The 26,981-nt window shown below is 42.2% G+C and overlaps 1 protein-coding gene across 4 annotated transcripts in view; it reads right to left on the reverse strand.

Annotated features, from left to right (window-relative positions):
* TANGO6 (transport and golgi organization 6 homolog) overlaps nucleotides 1-26,981 on the reverse strand; it is a 1,856,125-nt gene that overhangs the window by 1,430,364 nt on the left and 398,780 nt on the right. For all 4 annotated transcript variants that reach the window (XM_044082029.1, XM_044082030.1, XM_044082027.1 and 1 more), the window contains exon 8: nucleotides 8,938-9,050. In XM_044082029.1, the coding sequence (XP_043937964.1) occupies nucleotides 8,938-9,050 (113 nt within the window). The remainder of the gene's footprint in view (nucleotides 1-8,937; nucleotides 9,051-26,981) is intronic.

The following is a 26,981-nucleotide window of genomic DNA, read 5'->3' on the forward strand; positions in this document are numbered from 1 at the left end:
TTTGAGATAGCCTTTCCTTGTGATCCTGCAGCATATGCCACTAGTAGTTGCTCTGTCTTTCTGAAAGCTTTGGTTCTGTTCAAGTAGAAGCGTAGTTGTCTGTGTATGTCCAAAGAATGCAGAATTCTCTCCCCCTTATTCTGTGGGTTTGGATAAAAAGTAGGCAGATGAATAGTTTGGTTAAGGGCCACACTGGACACTACCCTAGACATAAATGTCAGGCTTGTCCTCAGAGAAACCCTGTCTGGATAAAAAATGATAAAAGGCTCTACAGCCATGAGTACCTGCAGCTCTGAGACTCGTCTTGCAGAGGCTATTGCTAGGAGCAGAGCTGTTTTCCAGGATAAAAACTTTATATCAGTTGTAGCGGCTGGCTCAAAAGGAGGCAGGGTGAGTTTTTCCAAGACATAATTGTGGTCCCAAGCAGGTATTGGTGATCTCCTTGGAGGCCTTACGTTTTTGGCTCCTCTGAGGTACTGCCTTAACAAGGGATGAGAAAAGATTGGTGGCTCTGTATTGTAATGAGCTGAAATGGCAGAGGCACGAATTTTAATTGATGAAAAGGATAGGCCTTTGTCCAGCATCTCAGTTAAGTATTGCAAAATCTGAGGAATATTTGGTACAGCTGTGTCAATTCCTTGTGCCTGGTTCCAAGCACAGAATCTCTTCCATTTTCCAGCGTAAGATTTTCTGGTACTAGGCCTTCTGGCCTCCAAAATGACATCCATCATAGCTTTAGTGAGAGGCGTGTTTTGTATGACTACATTATCCGCCATGCTGCCAGATTTAGGGTTTTTAGTTGGCTGTGCAGGATCTGATTGTTTTGTTGGGATAGCAGATTAGGTATTTGAGGCAAGGTCCAAGCCGGGCATTGAGACAAGTTCTTTAGGATTGGATACCAGTACTGGCGGGGCCAGTCTGGGGCAATCAGTATCATCTTTGGCTTCTCTTGTCTAACCTTTAGGAGTACCTTGGGAAGGAGAGGCAGTGGAGGAAAGGCATATACTGCTAAGCTTTTCCAGCTGAAAGATAGGGCCGTCCACTTTCCATGCTTGTCTGTGATAAGTCCTTGTGCAGAATCTTTTTAGTTGGTAGTTGTGAGGACAGGCAAATAGATCTATATCTGGGCATCCCAATTTCCTTGTTATCATGCTGAAGACTTTTGGATCCAATTTCCACTCGTGGGGATCCATGAGGTTTCTGCTTAGTTCGTCTGCCAGAGTATTTATCTTTCCTGGCAGGAATTGTGCTTGCAGATGTACTTGGTAAGTCAATGCTGTGTCCCACAAAGTCATGGCTAGTCTGCAAAGGGGGTAAGAATGAGTGCCTCCCTGCTTGTTTATATACCACATGACCATGGTGTTGTCTGTCTTTATCAGTAGTTGTCCCGGATGAAGTAGGTCCTTGAAGGCTGTCAGGGCATTCTGAACAGCTAGCATCTCTTTTTGATTGATATTTAGATGCATTTGGTTTGCGGACCATGTGCCTTGAATACATCTTCCTGCCATGTGGGTCCCCCAGGCATAATCTGATGCATCCATTGTTAACGTCTGCCTGGCTGGGGGTAAAGTGAATGGCTGTCCCTTGTTCTGGTGACAAGCCTTCGCCCACCATCGAAACTCCTGTTGCAGACAGGGAATGAGGGTAATTATTGTTTCCAGGCTGTGGCAATGTTGAGTCCAAACACTTTTTAGGTACCACTGAAGTTTGCTCATATGCAGTCTCGCATATGGAATTAGCAGAATGCAGGATGCCATGAAGCCTAAAGCCTGCAGAATTTTTCTTGCAGATAACTGGGCCTTTGTTGCCAACAGGTTGAAATAGGTAGTCAGTTGCCTTTGTTTGTCTGGCGTGAGATAAGCCATCTGGGCAGTTGTATTTAAGCTTGCACCCAGGAATATTATCTCTGAGGGTACTAGTTTTGATTTCTTTTCGTTGACTGTGTACCCTAGGCCTGTTAGAAATCTCTTTACAAACGCCAGATGCTCTAGTAGAATGTCCTTGTTCCCTGCTTGAATGAGGCAGTCGTCCAAGTAAGGATATATTTGTATTCCTCTTTGTCTGCAGAATGCAATTACTGGTGCCAGGCACTTTGTGAAGACCCTGGGCGCAGTAGATAAACCAAAGGGCAGTGCAGAGAATTGGTAGTGCATTGAGCCAGCTATGAATCAGAGGTATCTTCTGCATGTTTGTCTGATTGGGACATGCAGGTATGTCTCTTTTAGGTCTAAAGTCACAAGACAAGCCTTCTTGCCCAGCGTGGGCAGAAGTTGCTGTAGGTCAACATTTTCAATTTTGGTATATCCGGATATGTGTTTAGAATAGATAGGTCCAGTATTGGTCTCCAGGTCTTGTTCTTTCTTGGTACCAAGAACAGTCTTGAATAAAAACCTTGTCCCTGCTCTTGCTCTGGTACTTGTTGAATGGCCCTCATGTCCATGAGGGATGAGACTTGCTTTTGTGCCTCTGCCCATTGATGTTTTGGCAGGTCTGGTCAGCCGTTTGTCCTTGGCAGGGTATGGAAATGAAACTTGTAGCCTTGTGACACTATGTCTAGGACCCATTTGTCCTGGGTTATTATGTGCCAATTTTGAGAAAAAAGTGCTAGTTTTCCCCCTAAAGGTGCTGTCAGAAGATAAGTGCTTGGTGCAGGCAGGGGGAAGTCACTGGGACTGTTTCCTGTATGGCTGTGATTTGTCTTCTCCACTTTTGGAGCACCCCATTGTTTAGACCTGTACGAACCTTGGGGCTGGGATCTGCCTCTTGGGTGTCTGTATCTGCCCCTTTGTGGTCTGTCTGACACTGGAAAGGACCAATTCTTTGTAGGCCAGGGTCTGCTAAATCTAGGAGGCTATACCTGTAAGAAATCCTTAACCGTTTGCATACATTTAGCTTTGTCCTCCATTTTCTTTAACACCTTTTCTGCTTTAACACCAAACAAGGTATCATGCTGTAATGGAGCTAGGGTTCCCACGTGTCCCACTTTGCGAGGGACAGTCCCTCTTTGGGCAGTTGTGTCCTGCAAAAAATTTGAAAAAATGGCAAATGTCCTGAGATTTTAGGACAAAAATGTCTCCTATATTTTCTTTAATAGTCACATAAAACAGTTATTTTCTATCTGAAACACCTAAATGTTATAAGAAGCAGAATAAGCAACCCAAATGCTACAAGAATAAGCTTTTATTCTGGCAAAAAAGTAAAGTTCTGTCCTTTGTACTGGCCGTGGGTATGTTTTGCCCTACAAAATCTGACGTTTCTGCAAAAAATGTCCCACTTTGAGCATTTGAAAAGGTGGCAACCCTAAATGGAGCATCTAATAATTTTGCTTTGACATGATCAGGCAGATTTTGTTCCTTTAACCAAGCATGCCTCCTGATGACAGAACCCGTAACAGCAGCCCTGCAGGAGGCCTCCAAAGAATCAAAACCACATTGCAGAGTATGCTTTCCAACTTGTTCAGCTGCATGCATTAAATCCTGCATTTCTTTGTTTTTTGCACATTCAGAATTTATCAACATTTTCTGTTTAAGCAGTGACATAATATATTGCTGATATTTGAGCATATGAAACTGACAATTTAAGGCCCTTATAGCCAAAGTAGCAGACGTGTAAATCTTTTTTCCCCATCTGTCCAATGCCCTAGAATCCCTGTCTGAGGGGATAGGGTTTTTTGCAGCGGAAGCCTTGACCCCTTTGGGACCCTGAGAGAGAGTTTCTGGGTCAGCAGCAGGGTTTTTGAAAAGGAATTTATGAGAGTCAGAAACCCTGTAGTACCTGTCCGACTTAACAGGAGCTGGAGGTAAAGAGTCAGGGGTCAGACTGGACTCTGAAAATACATCATCTACAATGTCTAACACAGGTGGAATAGCTAGGGGCCTGTGTTGTGGTAGTAAAAGGAAGTCTCTGAGCCTTTTCTTAGATTCTGAAAAATCTTGGCTCTCCCAGTGGAAATGCTCCATCATGGTATGCAAGGTTTCCCCAAAAGAGTAATCCTCAGGAGGAGAGGCTGAAGGGATAGATTCTTCAGCATCAGAATCCTCATAGGGAGGAAGAGAGTATTCCTGATCAGAAGAGGAATCAGATGAAATGGAAACCTGATCTGAAGATTCATATTCTGTCTCTTGCCTAGGCCTTTTATCAGGTGGGGGATAGGAACCCCTGATCAAAGTAATTAAGTCTTCGGCCATTTTGAGCATCTGTTTTTTGGGCATGGAGGCCTGTCCATGAGGCTGTTGTACTTGTTTCTTTGTCTTTAAAAGTGCTTAAGTCTTTGCCTTTGAAGCTGAAGTCATTTTAATGTATAATTGAGTAGGTCTGAAAACACCCTCAGAAGCCGATGCCTGCTCAGCGGCAACAGACCCATCTGAGGGAATAGTCTCCGAAGGTCCAATACCTTGAGCTTCCAGCGGCCTAGTCGACTCCACATGGGTGTCGGTAGCGGCCTGCGGGTCTAAAGTAGCGGGCGTCAGGGGCTGCGAAAGCGCCTCACTGAGAACCGGCGACTGGCTTAAAAGAAGCTTCGCTGTCAGTTTTGGACCTCGGATGCCAGTCCTTTTCTTTTTCTTTGCATTTCTTGTGAATTCCGGTAGTTGGATGGCTATTCGACGACATCGTATAATTAAATCTTCTGCCAAAATAGTGTAATGCAAAATCGTACTGATGCTTAATAGTGCGTTGGTTAAATCTAGCACAAAACCAACAGCTAGCAACGTCGTGGTCAGGGCCTAGGCAAGGAATACAGTAAGAATGAAAGTCCTTATGAGGTATTTGCTTCCCACAAGAAGTACAATTATTAACTTTTTCTGACATCGGTCTGGAGTAAGAGAAAAGTTTCCCCAATGGGGTACTTAGCTTTTAATGAAGACTTCGGATCTGAAATTCGTACACGAAAATCTCAGGAGTCAGCCGACCGGCACTTGCAAACTGCTTATGCTTCGGGCACCACGCGGCAAGAAAGACTGAAGAAAATGGTGTCGGCTGCATCTTTTATACCCCTGGCACACTGACGTCAGGGAAGAGGTGACAGCAACCGACGCCGGACCTAGACTTTGGAATTCAGGCCGACTGAGGGTAGCCTGCCAGCAGGATAACCCAAGTGTAAATACTGCAACAGTGAAACATGAAGAACATCTGCATTCCTAATATCTTCCTCTCCATAAGGCATGTTGCACTGTTTGCTACAGCCATGACATTCCTTCCCTATGTGATATTCCTAACCACTTTCTAGCAGCTTTCACTTAAAAAAAAATCTCAGTTCCCCCAATCTCTGTCCTTACAAACAGCCTCCCAGATTTCAGTGGGCTGCTGATTTAAATACAATTTTCTTAATACTTACCAGCAGTCCATCATGAAATTGTGGTCTTGGAGGTTGAAGAGATTGAGGATGCATAAGGACTGGTAAGACCGCCAAGTTTTCCTGCTTTCCACAGCCTAGGAAGCTGCCACTTCACTTACATGCTAATTATACACAATCCCTTTAAAAGTATCTATATGTGTACAATGCTTTTTAAAGTCCTTTCAGAATATCTGAACAAATAACCTCTTCCACAAAGCTCTTCAATGGATTTAACAAATTTCCTCACAGCCGTTCAGTCTGTCCTCAGATTGTATCTTCTTGCTCTCTGAATTTCATTCAGATGCTACTACCTTGTAAACTGCCGTTTTTTCCACACTTCTTTCCCTCAAGGAAGTAATTCAATTTCTTTATTCTCTCTTCATACGGCTGTTGATACAATAATTTTCAGAGTAACTCTATGAGATGAGAAAGTACAGTTGTGTGTAAATTGAACTTACCAAGCAGCAGATGTTCAAATGATGACTGCTCCAGTAGCCTTGGCTATATGGGTTATATCCTGCCAAGGATAAAACAGCAGGACCACTTCCAAAGCTTTAGGGCACCTTCCATACACATAAACTGTCAAGCAGCTTGAGCTGAGCTGAATAAAAAACAAATTTGGGGACAAAGCCCTTCAGAGCCTTCCTGCCAGCACAGAGAGGGAGGTTGGGCCCTCAAAGAGCAATGCTAGGAACAAAAAATGAATAAATATCCTTACCCTGGCACAAAAACACCAAACAACAAGGGGGACAGAGAGAGGGAACAGATGAACTGTTATGGTAAGTTCAATTTGCACAACTCTACTATGTTCATCATATTGATCACTTCTGCAGTAGCCTTAGCTATATGGATAGATTATCACAGCTAACTACATTTGGGAGGTGGAAGAAGAAGAATCTAGAAGCCCTTGGAGAATGGTCTTAGGAAAGATTGATCTAGATGTAGAGAATGAAACAAGCTTACAGAGCTTTGTAAAAGTGTATACAGAGGACCAAGTAGCAGCATCTAGAATCTCACTCTTTTAGAAAAGCCACAGATGAAGCTAAGGCCCTGGTAGAGTAGGCTTTGACCCTCCTTGGTATAGATCTGTTCTGCTGAATATAATAAAACATAATAGCCTTAGAGAACCATTTGGAAAAGTCTGTTTTGACACAAGCGGTCTTTTCTTGCCTTCAAAAGAAATGAACAATTGATATGAAGATCTGAAACATTTAGTTCTATCGAGATCGTACGAGTTGCCTGTAGGTATCCAAGGTATGGAACATCCTTTCTCCCTCATTTTTAGGTATAGGAAAGAAAATAGGGAAGAGGCGGGAGGCGGGTATTTCAGCTTAAAGTAAACGTGCATAAAGGAAGGGTTAGTTCTGACAGAAACCCTGTCCCTGTGCAAAATCAGAGAGAGTTGACTCACCATAATAGCTTGCAACTCTGAAACCCTGCTTGCACAGGTCAGAACAATCAGTAAAACTGTCTTCCATATTAAGAACCTCAAATCAGCCAGATTAGCTGGTTCAAATGGAGCAAGTGTTAGTTTTTCTAACACAAAATTAAGATCAGGAGGAGAGGTCACCGGTTTTCTTGGAAGCCTCTTATGCAAAAACTCCTTTTCAAGAACATTTTGACATGACACTGCACTGAAAGAGGAGGATCCATGAGCAAAGAAGTTGAAAATGAACTCTGACAGAGGAATAAGAAAGGCCACAGGATAGTAACTCACACTAATAATGTAAAACCAGAGAACAACTAGCCCTGAATGGGTGCTGGTTAAGTTATTGGCACCAACTAGAAAACCTTTTCTGTTTGCTAATATATGTTCTTCTAGTAGCAGGCTTTTCTGCCTCCATTAGTACCCGCTGCATGTCCTAAGCAAACTGACGCTTAAAAGGCATTAAGACCTTATCATCCTGGCAGTCTACTGAAGATGACCGATGGTGAGTTGTATCAAGCACCCGTGTTCTTCTGAGAGTAGATCCAGTCTGTGAGGAAGCTTGTGGTAACTGCCCCTGGTTATCTCTAAAAGAAGTGAGAACCATGCTTGCCTGGGCCAGAAGAAAGTCACCACAATGATCTTGGGGGATTCCTTCCCAATCTTCACAACTACCCTGGATATTAATGGAAAGGGTGAAAAATAAAACGGGAACAATACCGTCCAAGGAAAAGAAAAGGAAAGACATCTGTTTTCCAGGCCTTCTTGCATGGAGTTCTAAAACAGAATTTTGCCGGCATATTGTTCAGAGAGGAGGTAAGATGCCTACTTGGGGAACTCCCCATACATGGGGTACATCCTGGAAGACACCCTGATCTAGTTTCCACTTGTGAAGGTATTACCTGGTCTTGCTCAACTTGTCTGCCACACACTTTTTCTCTGATGGAATGTAGGATGCCTGCAGCGTGAGATCATGCTGTGAAGCTATATTGCAAGCTAACTAGGCTAGTCTGCAAAGGGGTATGATCTGATCCCCCCTTACTTGCTGATGTACCACAGGACTGTGGTATTGTCTGTAACTACTTGAAGTCCTGAGAGCCAAAGATGGCTCAGAGAGTTGACTGCCTTGATCAGGGCAAGCAACTCCTTGATATTCATGTGCCTGCATCTGTTCTTGTTGTCCCACACCCCCTGCACTTGTATCCCTCCAGAAACTGCTCCCCAAGCAATGTCTGAATTGTCTGTGGTGATGGCTGCTTTACAGCAGCAAGGGAAAAGGGGATATGATTTAAGGATATTTGCTGTCACCACCAAAAGACGTCTCTTCTGATAAACTCCAGTACTGGGATTCAAAAAGATAAAGGGTGATGATACTGAAACAAAGAGATTTCAGACAGCACTGTAACTTTCACACGCAGATCTTTGCCAGGGATATCATGTGAATCATATATGCCATGAGACCCAAAAAACTGAGGTATTCTCTTGCAAAATATAAAGACCTATTCTTTAACTATGGAGAAAGAAATAAGGTGTCTGTATAACCCACATAGGTAAGGCTACTGAGCAGTGATCACAGCGATGAACATCAGCTGCACAACACAGAGGCATGTAACAGCAAAGTGAATTTCAGAGCATAAGAAAATTAAAAACAGAATCATGAATATGAACTATGTCCTTGGAACAAACATCAGGAGTTCCACATGAAATGCCATAAGTAAGTGAATAAGTGTTCAGCTGTTCCGTGATGGCACTTTCTACACACTTTTTATTTAATGTGCAACTGAAGCAGTGCATGGTCAGCTGCTAAAAAAAAAGGCTCATGCATCACACACACCCACACACACACACACACACTTTACACCCACAACCACAGTGCATTAAAGCCAACCGGAGACTGACCTTGAACTAGCCACCCAACCTCTGTTTCACTCCTTTCAAGTGCAGGAGCAAGTCAAAAATTAAGTTTGCATGGAAAACAGAATGTCACACTTCTACTTGACTACTGCAGGAAATACATAGATACATATTGATATTCATAACTAAAAGTACTATTTTCTGTTGTCTTTGGCATAGGCTGTACTCTGAAAAGGTACCGTCATCCATGGATATCCTCATTTAATGAATCGGTAATCAACAACAAAAAGGAAATTAAAATCAGCCAGTTTAGAACGCTTACCTTAAGTGCGATACACTGTGTTTAGTGAAACAGTAGAGGGCAAAGACAGCTTGCAAGACACTTTGCAGTGAGGAAATTAGTGGAATGTTAGGTTCATTTCCAACCACATATATCTATACAGAAAGAAACAGAAAAATGTAGATAAACAGTGATGGAACAGGAATGGCGCTCACAGCACATCATCTTCAACCCCCCTTTTCTAATTTTCTACATAAGGTCGGGATGTTGTGTCACCATCTCCCTCGATTCAATGCCACTCTCCTACCTTCTTTGCCTCTCATGCCCGACTGTCGCAGGACTCCTGTCACACAATCCATCTACCTCTTTGCTGGACTCCCTCATTTCCTCTTGTCTTCTTACTGTCTCACATCTTCACAAGACTGCCTTCTGGTTTCCTGCACATGTGCCCAAACCACTATAATCTGCTCCACTTGACCTTGTCTACAACTGGAGCTACTTGGGCTTCTGCTCTGCTGTCATTTCTTCATCTTCCACACAGTGTGTATCCTACCACCCATCTCAGGTACGTCATCTCCATAACTACACAGTGTGTATCCTACCACCCATCTCAGGTACTTCATCTCCATAACTACACAGTGTGCATCCTACCAACCATCTCAGGTACGTCATCTCCATAACTACACAGTGTGTATCCTACCATCTCAGCTTCATCTCCATAACTACACAGTGTGTATCCTACCACCCATCTCAGGTACTTCATCTCCATAACTACACAGTGTGCATCCTACCACCCATCTCAGGTACTTCATCTCCATAACTACACAGTGTGCATCCTACCAACCATCTCAGGTACTTCATCTCCATAACTACACAGTGTGCATCCTACCACCCATCTCAGGTACTTCATCTCCATAACTACACAGTGTGCATCCTACCAACCATCTCAGGTACTTCATCTCCATAACTACACAGTGTGCATCCTACCACCCATCTCAGGTACTTCATCTCCATAACTACACAGTGTGTATCCTACCACCCATCTCAGGTACTTCATCTCCATAACTACACAGTGTGTATCCTACCACCCATCTCAGGGACTTCATCTCCATAACTACACAGTGTGTATCCTACCACCCATCTCAGGTACTTCATCTCCATAACTACACAGTGTGCATCCTACCACCCATCTCAGGTACTTCATCTCCATAACTTCTAGCCTCCTAAACTGCTCTGCCTTTACTCCCAGGGTTTCTGTACCATGCAGTAGTTCTGGTCACACCACTGTTTTGTATACTTTACTTTTCAGCTTCTTTGGCATTTTGATGTCATACTCTACACCACTGACACAGTGTGCCGGTTGGCTGCAGCCGCTCTGATTCTTACTTGGTCTATCACTGACACACTGTGCCAGTTGGCTTCAGCCCCTCTGATTCTTACTTGGTCTACCACTGACATACTGTGCCAGTTGGCTGTAGCCCCTCTGATTCTTACTTGGTCTAGCACTGATGCACTGTGCCAGTTGGCTGCAGCCCCTCTGAGTCTTACTTGGTCTACCACGGACACACTGTGCCAGTTGGCTGCAGGCCCACTGAGTCTTACTTGGTCTATCACTGACACATTGTGCCAGTTGGCTGCAGGCCCTCTGATTCGTACTTGGTCTACCACTGACACATTGCGCCAGTTGGCTGCAGGCCCTCTGATTCTTACTTGGTCTACCACTGACACACTATGCCAGTTGGCTACAGCCCCTCTGATTCTTACTTGGTCCATCACTGACACACTGTGCCAATTGGCTGCAGGCCCTCTGATTTGTACTTGGTCTACCACTGACACACTGCGCCAGTTGGCTGCAGGCCCTCATTCTTACTTGGTCTACCACTGACACACTGTGCCAATTGGCTGCAGCCCCTCTGATTCTTACTTGGTCTACCACTGACACACTGTGCCAGTTGGCTGCAGGCCCTCTGATTCGTACTTGGTCTACCACTGACACACTGTGCCAGTTAGCTGCAGGCCCTCTGAGTCTTACTTGTTCTACCACTGACACACTGTGACAGTTGGCTGCAGCCCCTCTGAGTCTTACTTGGTCTACCACTGACACACTGTGCCAGTTGGCTGCAGCCCCTCTGAGTCTTACCTGGTCTACCACTGACACACTGTGCCAGTTGGCTGCAGGCCCTCTGAGTCTTACTTGTTCTACCACTGACACACTGTGACAGTTGGCTGCAGCCCCTCTGAGTCTTACTTGGTCTACCACTGACACACTGTGCCAGTTGGCTGCAGCCCCTCTGAGTCTTACTTGGTCTACCACTGACACACTGTGCCAGTTGGCTGCAGCCCCTCTGAGTCTTACTTGGTCTACCACTGACACTGTGCCAGTTGGCTGCAGGCCCTCTGATTCTTACTTTGTCTTCTTCATTCACACTTCCTTTCTCATTACCCACCCCTTACAGATACTTGAAGCTGTTAACCTGTTCTAATATTTTCCCTTCAATCTCAATTTTTGGCTTCTTTTGATTTCCCCCATTTGCTGCCATTACAGCTGTCTTATCTGTACCAAGTTTCATCCTATGTGCCTTCAGTTTTGCATTCCATTCCCCTATTCCTTACTGAAATTCTTGCTCAGAGTCTGCTTGTAATGCCAAATTGTACGCATACAGCAACTTTATCCGTCTCCATCCTACCTGTTTGTTTATGTAGTCCATCACCACTATGAACAGCAGTGGGTACAGAGCTGAACCCTGATATATATATATATATATATATATATACATACACACACACACACACACACACACACACAAAAAAAAAAAATAATGTTTCATTTCTGACAGAGTACTTTGTAAAGAATTTTTAAAAATTTCCAATTTGTCACTCCCCAGGAAAACAAGTACCCATTTCTCTCTCTTTTTTCACACCTCCAACATTTGCTATTTGCCCAAGAAAACCTTCTCTGAAGTCTGCTTGTTGTATAAATATGCAAACATTTCCAAGAAAAATCCTAAACTTTCTGGACTTTGTTGCAAACTTTGTGAGCCAGGATGTCCTCCCCTTGTTTGTAAAGTGAATTTCTCAGTCTTTCTTCCCAATCTTTTACAACACCTCCGATTAATTTTAACACCTTTATTGAATTGTCACTTAAGACATAGGCACACATTCATTTATATAAAAAAATCACGTTTTTTATAATTATCATTAACCCAATTTTACATAAATTGCTCAATTCTTGCCTTCCTCTAAACCTCACTCCTCCAAACATTGTTATGCATGTATCATTCCCACAATTTCTATGTAACTTGCTCTTACAATTTTTTTTTTTAAAGACCCACTTCCAGTTCTGTTATCACGGTTATAATATTCAACACTTCAAACACAGTTAGTTTAGAATCGGATTTCCACTTTCTAGTAGTTCCTTTTTTGGAAGCTGCCAGAATTAAACTTAACTAGGCCTTACAATGTCTATGTCATTCAGACCCTGTTTTCCAGCTCAGAAGAATCATTTCCTTAGTTGCACCCATTTGCTCACCCAATATTTCTGACAAAGTATGTCAGCTCATTACATTCCCAAAATATTTGTTCACAGTTACTTCTTTCTTCCCCATCTTATCTCCAACATATGCATACCTGAGGAAAAAATTATTTTGACTCTGCTTGGGATATACAAATAACTGCAAACACCTCCAAGCAAAGATCTTAAATTTTGGAGACTTCGTTACATAACTGAGCCATACATATGTCCACCAATTGTTTCTTTGTGAATTGCTTATCGACTTTCTTCACAATCTTTTCTAACCTCGTCTGACTGATTCCTATAGTTATCATACAATATTTTATATACCCTATTAATTATCTTTTTTAACAGCAATTTCTGTTCTAGATTCAATTAAAAACACTACCAGGGCAGGTTTTCACTTAACATTCTCCTATTCCTCTCTCTTGCCTATACTGTGATATCAATCCCCGATAGAGAAGGCAGTCTCAAGCCTGCAGTCCAAATGTCTTCTTAGCCTCTTTCCATTCTACTACCTTTCCTTCTCTAGTTATATGCTCCCAATACCTTGGGTTCTTTGTCAGTTTATTCAGTAAATTCCAGCGCTATCTTGCCTATTCTTTGTTCCCCTACTAGCAGTCATCTCTATCAGCAAAATCTCTTTTCTCCATTCGAATATTGGCTTACTTCTTAGAATACTTTCTGCTACTTTACGAATAAAATATTTTATATAGCTATTGTTATTCTCCTCAATGATCTGATTCTATAATCCTACCCTCTCCTTATTTATTGAATTTCTCCCGTTTCATCATCAGCCCTTTCCACTTCAAATTACAGCTTTCTACTTGTGCTACGTATTTAGTCTTAACTGTGTAGCTCTAAAATTATCTTCAAATCAGGAAATCCTAAACCACCTTGTTCCACTGCAAGGATTATCCCATTTGACCCTTGCTCTCTTCCCCTCACAGATAAATTCCTTCAACTCTTTATAATCATGGTTCAAAATCGAAATGGGCCTGATGAGTCTTTACATTTGTTAGGTATTACAGCCACCACAGCTTTCTTCCAGGATATTGGTTCTTTTCCTCCAAAAATACTGTTAAACAAAATTTCCAGATTACTACTTTCTTCCATCTTAACTTTAACAGCAATACCATCTACTCCTGGAGACTTTCCTGCAGACTGACTATACGTCACCACTTTTATCTCATCACCTCCTATCTTAATTGCTAATTGTTGAGCCTCATCTACCTCTTGGCATCTTAAGTCTTCTATTTTTGCTTTTTCTTGATTTCTACATCTCTCTCTCTGCTTTATATAAATTTTCATAAAATTTCCAAAATATCTCTAATACCTCTATGTGATCTCTGGTTATTTTTGTTGCTACAGGTTCCCCATGTTTGGCAACAACTCCTTCTACCTTCTGTTGCCTAAGTCATTGTGCTGAAAGTTTTTCAGTACTGGAGTTATTATCAAAAAACAGCTGCTTAATAGCAATCTTTCTAAACTTATGCATATTATCCAGGTAGTCTCTTATTTTATCTTTTGCACTCTGCAGCTGCACCTCTTCTATTTGATCTGTGAGATTCATTTATAATGCAATACTTTAACCTTTGTCAGCCCCCCTAAATAATTATTGTTACTTCTTAACCATCTTTTTCTTTTATTTCTACCCTATTTTTAAACTCTGCTTTCGTTTTATCCCACTCACTAGCTATAACTTCTGAAGAAATTTCTATCATTAATAACTCTCAAATAATTTCCACTACTCATTCTTTAAATTCCTCTCTTTTAAACAGGTACATGGGGAAGCACCAGTGTCTCATTTTTAATTCATTACTTTGCATTTTTATCTTAGTTTTTATTGGCGCATAATCTGAAATAATTACTGGATGTGTGTCGAAGCTTTCATATATTCATGTGAAATATAACTTCTGTGCAGTCTATCCCAGTTATTGTACCTTGGGGAATATGTCAACTCTCTCTGGCTTCCTACTACTACTAAATTCACAGTTCCATACCAACTACTTTTATAGATTTCTTCAGAAATCTACCTTTTTTGTCATATTTTCCTTCTAGGTCCACCAAATACGTCCTCATTGTTGCAAACCAAGTTCTAGATCCCACCTGTAAGTAATATTCCTTGCTGAAAGCCTATTATTTCTCCAAAAACTTTCTTAAGTTCCATAATAGTAGTTTTGAGTGGAATATAAATATATGCCACAACAATTCCCCTCCCTTGCCAGCAGCCCCTTACTGCCACAAATCTACCATTATCATCTTTTTTCCCTCGTTTATCACTATTGGAGCTCCTCTAGCAATTTGTAAAATTACTCTTCTTCTCCTTGGTCCCTGATATTCTGTTGAATATCTATGCGGAAATCCTTTCTTTATCAAATTCACATGCTCATTTCTTTCCAAATGGGTCTCTTGTAGCATTGCTATTTGCCCTCTGCATTTTTAAATATAATTTAATACTCTTACCTTTATGTCTACATTTGTGAGGCCATTAACATTCTAAAATAATATGGACAGAGTAGCCATTACTGTAAGAAGCTATTATTCCCATGTTTTATATATATATATATATATATATATATATATATATATATATATATGTCTACATGAAAACGCCGAAAGTCCTAAATGCCGACAACGAGAATACCGACAATTGAGAATCCCGACACTGAGAACACTGACATGTTAAGATAAGTGTGCAATAGGGACGGACGTTAGGGTCAGGGTGTGGATAAGGTAAGTGTGTGATAGTGACAGACGTTAGGGTAGGGTATGGGTCAGGTAAGTGTGCGATAGTGATGGACTTTAGGTTTAGGGGCAGGTTAAGTGAGTTGGGGTTAGGGTGCAGGTAAGGTAAGTGTGCAATAGTGACGGACTTGAGGGTTAGGGGCGGATTAAGTAGGTTAGGCTGCGGGTAAGGTAAGTGTGCAATATTGACAGACTTAAGGGTTAGGGGCGGATTAAGTGAGTTAGGGTTAGAGTGCGGGTAAGGTTAAGTGTGTGATAGTGACGGACCTTAAAGTTAGTGTTTGGGTTAAGGTTAGTGCATAGATAGTGGTGTATGTAAGGTTTAGTGTAGGTTTGTAAGGTTTTTGGTGTGCTTGTGTTGTGTGTGTGTTTTTTGGGAAAGGTATTTGTTTTGTTGATTGTCGGGATTGTGGTTTGTCGGGCCTGTAAAGTTTCGTGTTTTTGAACTTTCGGTTTTGTCGTGTCGGTTATTTCATTGTCGGTGTTTTGGTGTGTTGGTGTTATCGGGTAGACCCACATATATATATATATATATATATATATATATATATATATACACACAAAAGACAGTTTTTTTTAATGTCTGTTTCCAACATTAGTGTTACATGCATCAACTGTTTGACAGGTTGATCTTTTATACAGCTGTTTTGCCATCTCTATTTGAACCCTTGTCACATTTTACAAGACTTTGTTTTCATGAAACCCCCCCCCAAACAGAAAAAACAAACACACTCCCAGAGCATCCCCATAATGAACTAAGTTAAAAAAAAACTATGCATATCTTCACTTAATGAAGTTTAACCCTCCTGATTGGAACAACTGTCCCAAACCAACAGCTACACACGCAGGCATTACCTAACGTAAAATTAAGATTATCCATGCTAAGGTGCATGCTACAGCCTGAGCTCCTAATTACACTAACTGCAGTCTACACTTACCCTGTCATTATTCCCCTTTCCCAGATGTTAAAAATAGCTTGCATGCTTTCAGAAAACATTAACTTTTAGTCTTAAGAAAAAGTGCACCGGCTATCTTTAAATAAAACTAAATTATACAACTGTGAGAGTAAATGGACTGACGTATTTATATACCAGGAAAGCTGCTATGTCTTATTTACTTCCAATAATTTCAAACTTTACTTTTTACTGAGTTGCTTGCTCTTGTACCTTTAAATTTTAAGTGTCCCTCAAAAAGCAATGCCAAGAAAGTACACTACTGTAAAATTTTATCATAACAGTAGATGTCCTTCTCTTCACTGTTGCAGTATTCTTTACAATTGGAACCCCTGCCAAGGGCAGCCCAATGTCAGGGCAGTATAGCAAAGCCATTAGATTGTAATGGGTATGCCATAAGTTACACACATGCTCCCAGTGTATGGTATAGGGCATAAAGGTGATGTCCAGATGTACCACCCTCGGAACCGAAAGGCCCCAGTAGGAATGACAGTTCAAGGATACTAGTAGGTAACAAGCACATCCAAAAGGAAAAAGGACAGGGGGAGGAGGAAGCAAGCGAATACTGCAACAGTGAAGAGAAGGACATCTCTTGTTATGGTAAGATTTTACACAACTGTACTATGTCCTTCCATATCACTGTTGCAGTATTCATTACAATAGGGAGAGGCCAAAGCTCAGGAAGAAGACTGGGAGGAGGAAGGACCAGCAGAGCTCTGTAGGAAGTCATGAAGAATGGACTTGGCACAACCAGCTGTAGCCCTAGAAATCACAAGCAACTTATAGTGCTTGCAAAATGTATGCACAGAAGTCCAGGTAGCTGCCTCAAGAAAAGAATTAGTATCCAAACCCTTGAAAAGAGCACCAGAAGAAGAAGCCACAAGCCTAGTATAATGTGCCTTAAAAGAGGAAGGAAGGCTATTCCCTTGAAAAGAATAGCAAAAAGATAAGGAAACAAAACCCCCAATGGGGCACTTATCTGAAATGGCTAGGTAACTAGCAGACGAACAAGCTTTCAGACAGACGATTGAAGTCGGTGCTTGGACTGGCGAAGAAGATGATTTGAGGATGGTACATCCAGACATCACCTTTATGCCCTACACCATACGCTGGGAGCATATGTGTGACATACGGTGTACTCATTACAACCTAAAGGCTTTGATATACTGGCCGGACATTGGGCTGCCCTTGGCAGGGGATCCCTATTGTAAAGAATACTACAACAGTGATATGGAAGGACATCTCCTGAGATTTACTGCCTGCACCTGTAGTCAGCTTATCTCCAGGGAAACTTAAAAACAGAATGTACAACTACCCTGAGCTGCAGACTTCTCAACTCGCACTGAAAATTTATTTGCTAAAGGAAAACTTTTTACTGCATTCACAGTGTTCTCTTATTTTTAAAACACACGTTTAAACAAAACAAACTTTTTTTAATGAAGCCAATGACATTTATACAGACACTTACACATGAAAAATAAGAGAAAACATCTCATGTCTACATATATCATAATCTGTGCGCTTTTACACCCCATCCCCCCCTCTAGGAGCCCAAGATTACAGCATATTAACAAACATGCTTTTGTCCAGCCTTTCTTCTCTTTCTACACTATAATACCTACTGGCTACATTTCTTAAAACTAAAGTGCATGTTTACTTTTGTATTCTTATCACGTACAACAATCAATAACAAGTCTCACCCTCTCTCCCTCACTTAAGATACCTGACTACATACTACATAAATGTGCTTTATTACACAACATGCAATTTATATCATGAAATATTTCATATAAATACTGTTAAGAATAAAAATTGTTTTATTTATAGTTACTTTTTTTCTTTTTAGTGTCCTTCCAAACATTAATGATATGAAGTCGGATATTTGTTACCTTGAATATTCCCCTGGCTGCTGTGTGCTCCTGGCCCTAGCGAATCATTCTAAGTAAGTTACTCAAGTGCTGTTATGGATTGCATTACTTGCATAGTGCTCAAATGTTAAAATTGTGTAGTATGTGTTCAGTTATTACATATAATATTGAATACCGCTCAAGCTTTCTCAACAAATCTGTGATTGCCCTAACTGTCTAATAACAGCCTTTTGGAACTGCGTTTCCCACGTGGAGTTGCACGCTAAGTTGCTTCCTTGAATGAGCGATATTCTACTATTTTGTTTTCTATACTAAGTAATAGTGCAGTTAAAGGTGATATTACTTTTGTATTTGTACTAAGCTACCCTCAATTACTAAGGGGATGTGCTGTAAAACATTTCATAATCACAACTAGACTAACCTTGTTCAGCTGTGCCTTTATACTGCCACTGGTAACTGTGCTTACTGTGTCGAGTTTGTGTGGATTACATCATGTCTGAGTGAGCGTTCTGATATACCTTGTGTTTCTAGCCTGAAATAGGTGATTATCAGTGTTTTTCCTTCAGAGTTTTTATTTTACATCTGGCCTATTGTTACACATTTGGTGTTATTCCTCCTTGTCTTGGGCATTCTTGACCAGTTCTGCCCTTTGCATATTGTACGTACTGCTTCTTCTTGACGGAAGCCCTCGGAATTGTAGCGTTTGACCATTCATGCATTAGCGGACATAGACAATGCTCAGGGGTTGGAAAACATGTTGTAACTCGCTGTCCGTTGCTGTAATTATCTCACAGCCTACCAAGCATATTTCAGCTGCAAATTACTGTGTTTTAGTACCGTGGTTACTCTTATTGGACCCAGCTTCTACCTTGCATTGTACTGCGTAATTTACTGTAGTTCCGTTCATTCATATGCTATATCAGCCCCTAGATTACAATTTATTATTCCCACAGCCTGAGGGAATATGAATAAACTATAGCGCTACATTATTATTGCTGAACGGCCGTTGTAGCTCACTGAGCTGGGATATTACAACATCTATAGGCGGCACTAGACTGTATTTGGCGCGGCTGCTGTGCAATGTCAAGTAGCTCATATGAGGTTGTAATACTGATATTTAAAGGCTGCGCAAGGCTGTATTTTAGCACACTGCCCCCTCACTAACATGTAAAGCCTAAGGGCTTATTTTAGTACTCCAGAACATCTGCATAGTTTCTGTAGCACATAGCTGTTATCATTGTTTATTAGTTTATATCAACTAGCTTGTAGAAGCCTAAGAGAAACTGCTGTGTTATTACTTAGTTGTTTTTTTTTTCTGAGTAGTGTTTTCAATACTGTAATACACTCTGTTTACTTGTAGCCCTCCACTGCTTTATTTTATTGCTGTTAATGTGTATATGTGTAGCTTAATTATCAAGTGTTTCAACTGAATGAATGCCTGATGTACTACCCTTATTACTGTAAAGCTGTTTCTGCTTAGTTTTGCACTGACTTTTTCTTATTTCTCCCTCTCTTTCCAACTTACACAGCTTCCCATCCCTCTATACTGTAAAGTGAAATCTGAGATTTCCTGGCCAGAGAATAAGGACCCCTTTCAATCAAAACCAGCCACCTCTACCTAATCTAAGGAAGCCAAGAGTCCTAGCACTGAAGGGAGCAAAGAAGTACGTGTTATACATACCTATGTGTATGACAGACCTTTATTTTAGACTACCTACAGCTGTATCTAATAAACTATCTAACCAGATGCCCAGCAGCCATGCCCCTCTCCACCTCTAGCAACTAAATCTTTCTCCTCCTTGAATAGCCTCCAGAAGCTAATAACCACAGACTTCCTACCTTTGTTTTCTTACTCTCTCTAACTAGCCAATTCTGCTGCAATTAACTTTTCTGCAGCAGGTGGTTATCTTCACTAGGTGTGTTCCTCACCCTTCTTACCCCATCTGTCTACTATCTGAACTTAAAATTCAGCAGTGCTGTAGTAGATTACATGTACATCACTCCTACATCCTCCTCATTCCTCACTAGAGCACTCAGGGATCCCCTCTCCTATTGCTCTCCTGGGTTTCTACATACCTGATAGTACCCTCATGGGCATTAGCAATCCACTGATTGTTCTCTCCAAACTCTCACTTACTTGTCTGAACCCGCCCTGCAGGCTCACTCTGCTCCCCTACCATACCCTCAATTCCCACCCACCCAGTGCTCCTAGCCTAATACCTCTCTAGCCACTCCCACAGTCCAAATCCTAACCTGCCTCTAATTAGGGATATTCCCTAGGAAATCCATCACTTCTCCCACATCTCCATATACTCCACCTCTCACTTACTACCTATAACTTCTATATTGCAATGCCTAGTGCATCCATGTCTACTTACCTAAAACACTTAATCTTGTACTTGCTCCTACCCTCCCTTTTCTTACCCTATATCCTAACAGCTTATGAACATCTCAACTACTCTAACTTCCACCATCCCTCGAAACAAACATCCCTACCAGCTGTTCCTCCCATAGTATCATAGGGTTGCCCATATTACCTATAAACATCTCCAAACCAAGAGAACCCACAACTTATTCTATCATCCTCTAATTCACACACACAGACTACACCAACACCTCCTACTGGATGGTGACATTCATCCCAATCCTGGCCCCACCTATAACTGCCCCACTAACCCAGTTAGACCCTCTCCCTCTACCTTTTACACCCCTACAAGGCCTCCTAACTCCCTCATCATAGCTCACCTAAATATATAAGCATAAACAATAAAGTGACCCACCTACATGCTCTCCTAGAAGTACATAAATTTGATATCTTATGCCTAACGGAAACATGGTTAAAACCAGCAACCAAAGACTATGAAATCACCACTCCAGGATACAATATTTTGAGATTAGATCCCCTGAATAATAAGGGTAGGGGTATAGTCATAATATATAAAGCTGGCCTCCAAGTTACTTCATTAGATATACTCCCATGTTCAGATACCAGTATTGAAACTCATCGCTAAACTTCAACTAAACACTTTTAAGTCCATCTACATTATATGCTCCTATCTTCCTCCTGGTAATAATATCACCACCCTTGAAAATATCCTTAACTGGCTTTCCACAAACTTCCCTCAAGAAACCATAGTGCTAGGTGACTTTAACATAGACTGGAACAGCTGTAATACTGATAATCCTACTAACCACATAAATTTACATGGCTTTTCCCAAACTATCTCCTCTCCTACCAGAATCCACAAACCGACTAATAAAGAAAGCACCTTAGATTGGATTCTAACAAATTCTCAGTCCCCAACATATAAAGCAGGCACCCTACCAGACGACATTAGTGATCACTCACTAACATATATAATTAGACAAAAAACTAGCATTCCCTACCCTACCGCTTACAGAAAGTACAGTTGTGTACACCTACCATAAATGTAGATGTTCGAGTATCTTCACTGTTGCAGTCATGACTGTAGGGTTCTCCCCTGCCGGCAGGCAGCCCTCGGTCAGCCAGAATCCCAAAGTCTGGGTCCGGCGTCGGCTGTTCAACCATGCTCCCTGACGTCAGAGCGCCAGGAGTACAAAGCTGACAGCCCATGCCATTTTCTCCAGTTTTTTCTTGCCCCAGATGTCAGGAGTCCCAAAATGAAAAAGGTCCCATAACCTTTGCAAATACACCTCAGAAGAATGGTGAAAAAAGGAAATACACAAAAGTAAAAATAAGAGGGACAGGAGGGAGGAGCCCAGACTGCAACAGTGAAGACACTCGAACATCTACATTTATGGTAGGTGTACACAACTGTACTATGTTCATCGTGTTTCACTGTTGCAGTCATGACTGTAGGGTAGAATCCCAAAGCCGAAAGAAAGGGAGGCGGTCATAAAGAGGAAGGGGCGGCTAAAAGGCCCTGCAAGACTGCAGAGGCAAAGCCTGCCCTAGACTTAGAGTAGAAAGGTAGAATGTAGTGCTTAGAAAAAGTATGCACTGAACTCCAAGTTGCAGCTTCCAAAATGTCCTTGGTAGGAACTCCCCTGAGGAAGGCCACAGAAGTGGCAGCAGCTCTGGTGGAATGAGTTTGTATACTCCCTGGGATTTGCTTTCCATGGTGAGAATAACAAAATCGGATTCCATGAGCAATCCATTTAGAAATGGTCCATTTTGAAATGGCTTTACCTTGGAAACTTGAAGCATAAGAAACAAACAATTGTTCTGATTTTCTGATGTCCTTGGTTCTGTTTAGGTAAAAACGTAGTTGTCTGTGTACATCCAAGGAATGTAAGATCCTTTCCCCTTTATTTTGAGGAGTGGGGAAAAAGGTTGGCAAGTGGATAGTTTGATTTAAAGCCACTTTGGAAACCACCTTAGGCATGAAGGTAGGATTAGTCCTCAAAGATACCCTGTCTTGATGAAAAATAATATAAGGTTCCACAGCCATAAGAGCTTGTAACTCTGAAACTCTCCTGGCAGAGGTTAGGGCTAACAGGATAGCTGTCTTCCAAAATAAAAACTTGATGTCAGAAGAGGCAGCAGGCTCAAAAGGAGGCAAGGTTAGTTTTTCCAAAACATAGTTGAGATCCCAACCAGGAATGGGAGGAGATCTAGGAGGTCTTAAGTTCTTAGCTCCTCTGAGAAACTGTCTCATGAGCTGGTGGGAAAAGATGGGTGGTTCTGTATTATAATGAGCAGAAATAGCAGAGGCATGTATCTTAATGGAAGAGAAAGAGAGACCCTTATGTAAGAGATCTGTCAAGTAAAGTAAAATTAAAGTAATGTTAGGAAGAAGAGGATCAGAATCCTGAGCCTGCATCGAGGAACAAAATCTTTTCCATTTTCCTGCATAAGATTTTCTAGTGCTAGGACGTCTGGCTTCTAAAATGACATCCATAACCTGCTTGGGCAGTAAAGAAGAAATCAAAAGCCCTGGATTAACCAGGTCACCAGGCTGACAGTTCTGACATGAGAGTGTAGAACCTGACCCTGATGTTGGAACAGAAGGTTCAGAGACTGAGGTAAAACCCAAGGCGGCTCCAGGCATAGGCTTTTCAGAGTTGGATACCAAAACTGCCAAGGCCAATTTGGAGCCAGCAAGATTATCATCTTGGACTTGTCCTGTTTTATCTTCAATAAAACCCGTGGAAGAAGAGGAAGAGGCGGAAAGGCATATCCCAAGAGGTTCCTCCAACTTAATGACAGGGCGTCCACTTTCCAAGCTTCTCTGTAAAAAGTCCTGGTGCAAAAATTCTGTAGTTGATGATTGAGATGGGATGCAAAGAGGTCTATGTGAGGACATCCCCAGACTGCTGTTATCATCCTGAATATTTTGGTGTCCAGCATCCACTCGTGTGGATCCGAAAGGATTCTGCTCAGACTGTCTGCCAGGAAGTTTTGTTTCCCTGGTAGAAACTGAGCTTGAAGATCCAGATTGCAAGCTAGAGCTGTGTTCCATAGATCCATGGCTAGTCTGCAAAGGGGGTAGGAATGAGATCCCCCCTTGCTTGTTTATGTACCACATAACTGTGGTGTTGTCTGTCCGTATTAGCATTTGTCCTGGTTGTAAAAGATTCCTGAAGGCCAATAGAGCTTTCTGAACGGCTAACATTTCCTTTAAATTGATATGCAGGTGATTCTGATCCTTTGTCCAAAGGCCCTGCAAACAATTGCCCTGAAAATGGGCTCCCCAAGCATAATCCGAGGCGTCCATGGTTAGAATCTGAGTGGCAGGAGGCAGACGGAAGGGTTTCCCTTTGTTTCGAGCACATGCCCTGGACCACCAAAGAAATTCCTTTTGAAGCCAAGGAAGGACGGAGATCAGTATGTCTAAATTGTGCCAATGCTGAGACCATACACTTTTTAGGTACCACTGTATTTTCCTCATGTGTAGTCTTGCATATGGTACGAGAAGGATGCAGGAGGCCATGTAACCCAAAGCCTGCAGAAATTTCCTTGCAGATAGTCGAGTTAGAGTTGCCAAGGTTCTGAAAGTTGAAGCCAGCTGTAATTGTTTTTCGGATGTCAGAAATGCCATCTGGGTTGTGGTGTTTAGAAGTGCACCCAGAAAAGTTGTCTGTTGTGATGGTGTCAAATTTGACTTTTTTATGTTTACAGAGAATCCCAGGAACTTGAGGAGGGTCTGTACAAATTCTAGATGCTGGAGTAAGACATCCTTGCTGTCTGCCTGAATTAGACAATCATCCAGATAAGGGTAAATTTGAATTCCCTTGAGTCTGCAGTAAGCTACTACTGGAGCCAGGCATTTGGTGAAGACCCTGGGCGCAGTAGACAATCCAAAGGGCAGCGCAGAGAATTGAAAGTGCCTCGATCCGGCCCTGAACCTGAGGTATTTTCTGCGATCCTGCCTGATGGGAATGTGTAAATATGCCTCCTTTAAATCCAAAGTAACAATCCATGCATCTTTGGACAGCATTGGAAGTAGCCGCTGTAGAGTAAGCATCTTGAATTTTGGAATCTCTAAAAAGGTGTTCAAGACCGACAGATCCAGAATGGGTCTCCATGACATTTGCTTCCTTGGGACTAGAAAGAGCCTTGAGTAAAAACCTTTTCCCATCTCTGAAAGAAGAACCAGTTCTATGGCATTCATAGCCAAAAGAGCTTCCACCTGGTTTAAGGCCTCCGTCCATTGATGTTTTGGAAGGTCTAGCCATCTGTTTGGCCTTGGCAAGGTATGAAAATGGAATTTGTAACCTCTTAAAACCACATCCAAAACCCATTTGTCTTGGTTTATTCGAGTCCAATTTTGATAAAAAAGAGAGAGTTTTCCTCCAAGAGGGGCTTCCAGGCAAGAAGTTCCTGTAGCCCAACAGAAGGAGTCATTGAGTTTGTTTCCTTTGAGATTGTGACCTGTCCTCTCCTCCCCTAGGGGTGGAAGCAGTCCACTGTCTTGGTTTATAAGCAGCTTGTGTTTGAGGCCTCCCTCTGGAGCGTCTATATCTACCCCTCTGAGGCCTATCTGAAGTGGGAAAGGACCAATTTTTTGAGGGTGAATTCCTGCTAAATCTAGGTGGCTGTACTTGTAAGAAATCTTTAACTGTTTGCATGGATTTCGCCTTATCCTCCATCTTTTTAATCACCTCTTCAGCTTTTGATCCAAACAAAACATTATGCTGAACAGGAGCATCCAATAATTTAGCCTTTACTTGTTCAGGTAAATTTTGTTCCTTTAGCCATGCATGCTTTCTAATGACTGTGCCAGAGGCCGCAGCCCTACAAGAAGCCTCCAAGGCATCAAATCCACAGTGTAAACCATGCTTCCCAACCTGTTCAGTGGCATGCAATAAGTCATGTAATTCCTTATCATCTGCACAGGCAGAAATGAAAGTAAGCTTTTGTTTTAAGACAGACAAGAGAAATTGCTGGTATTTAAGCATATGAAACTGACCGTTTAAAGCCCTAATGGACAACGTAGCAGAAGTGTACACCTTTTTGCCACATTTTTCTAAGGATCGAGAATCCTTTTCAGTAGGAATGGGATTTTTGGCAGAAGCGGCCTTAACTCCCTTAGGACCCTGAGAAATGGTTTCAGGGTCAGCAGAAGGGTTCTAGTATAAAAACTGATGGGAATCAGGAACCCTGTAATATCTATTAGGCTTAACAGGACCAGGAGGAAAAGAGTCAGGGGTTAAGTTAGCCTCTGTAAGGGCATCATCCACAATATCCAAAACAGGGGGAATAGCCAGGGGTCTATGTTGGGGAAGAAGAAGAAAATCCCTCAGTCTTTCCTTGGATTCCGAATACTCCTGTCCTTCCCAGTGGAAATGTTCCCTCATTTCATGCAAAGTTTCCCCAAAAGAGAAATCCTCAGGGGGAGAAGCTGAAGGAATGGATTCTTCAGCATCAGAATCCTCATAAGGAGGGAAAGAATATTCCTGATCAGAAGAAGAAACAGAAGCCTGATCAGAGGAGTCATAATAAACATCCTGCCTTTTGTCTGGAGGGGGATGTGAACCCCTAATCATAGTAAGTAAATCCTCCGCCATCTTGAGTAACTGTTTCTGTGACTTGGGAGCCGGTTCAGAAGAGGCCTGTGTTGAAGTCTTTGATTTAGAAGGAGTCTTTGCCTTTGTCTTTGGCTTTGCCTTTACTAGTAGCTGAGTAGACCTGAAAACCCCTTCGGAAGCCGGTACCTGCACAGCGGCTCCGGACCCATCCGAAGGAGCATTGTCCGAAGGTCCTGCAACAGAAATATTTAAAGGCCTGGTTGGCTCCTCATGAGAGTCTGTTTCGGCCGTCGGTTCTGAAATGGCCGACGACAGGGGCTGCAAAAGCGCCTCACTGACGACGGCCGAACCTGAAGCTGGCTCTTCTTGTGCGCTATCATCAGATTTGGACCTCGGAGGCCTGTCTTTATCCTTGCGACGTTTGTTGCCGGGACCGTATCCGACGACATTTTGTAGTTAAAGCGCCTGCCGAAGTAATGAAAAGCAAAATCGTACCTTCACTTAATTGTACGTTGATTGAATCTAGCACAAAACCGACAACTAGCTACATCGTGGTTAGGGCCTAAGCAAGGAATACAGTAAGAATGAAAATCCTTATGAGGTATTTGCTTCCCACATGAAATACAATTATTAACTTTTTCTGACATCAGAGTGGAGCAAGAAAAAAGTTTCCCCAACGGGGTACTAAGCTTTGAGTGGAGAAGAAAGTCTTCGGACCGAAGTATATCAGAAAAATTTGTCAGGAGTCAGCCGACCGGCATTTGCGAACTGCTATCACCACACGGCAAGAAAGACTGGAGAAGATGGCGTCGGCTGTCAGCTTTGTATTCCTGTTGCTCTGACGCCGGACCCAGACTTTGGGATTCTGGCCGACCGAGGGCTGCCTGCCGGCAGGGGAGAACCCTACAGACATGACTGCAACAGTGAAACATGATGAACATCCACTCGTTCTAATAAACATTTTAACCCTGCAAGCTGCCAAAGTGAACTTAGTGTTTGTGACTGGTCACCCCTAATACACCTCCAGCTAGAGGATGCAGTGACAAACTTCAA

Source organism: Protopterus annectens, chromosome 8.part1 (genome assembly GCF_019279795.1).
Source record: "Protopterus annectens isolate FY-2018-M chromosome 8.part1, PAN1.0, whole genome shotgun sequence".
In the NCBI taxonomy this organism is placed as follows: Eukaryota; Metazoa; Chordata; order Ceratodontiformes; family Protopteridae; genus Protopterus; species Protopterus annectens.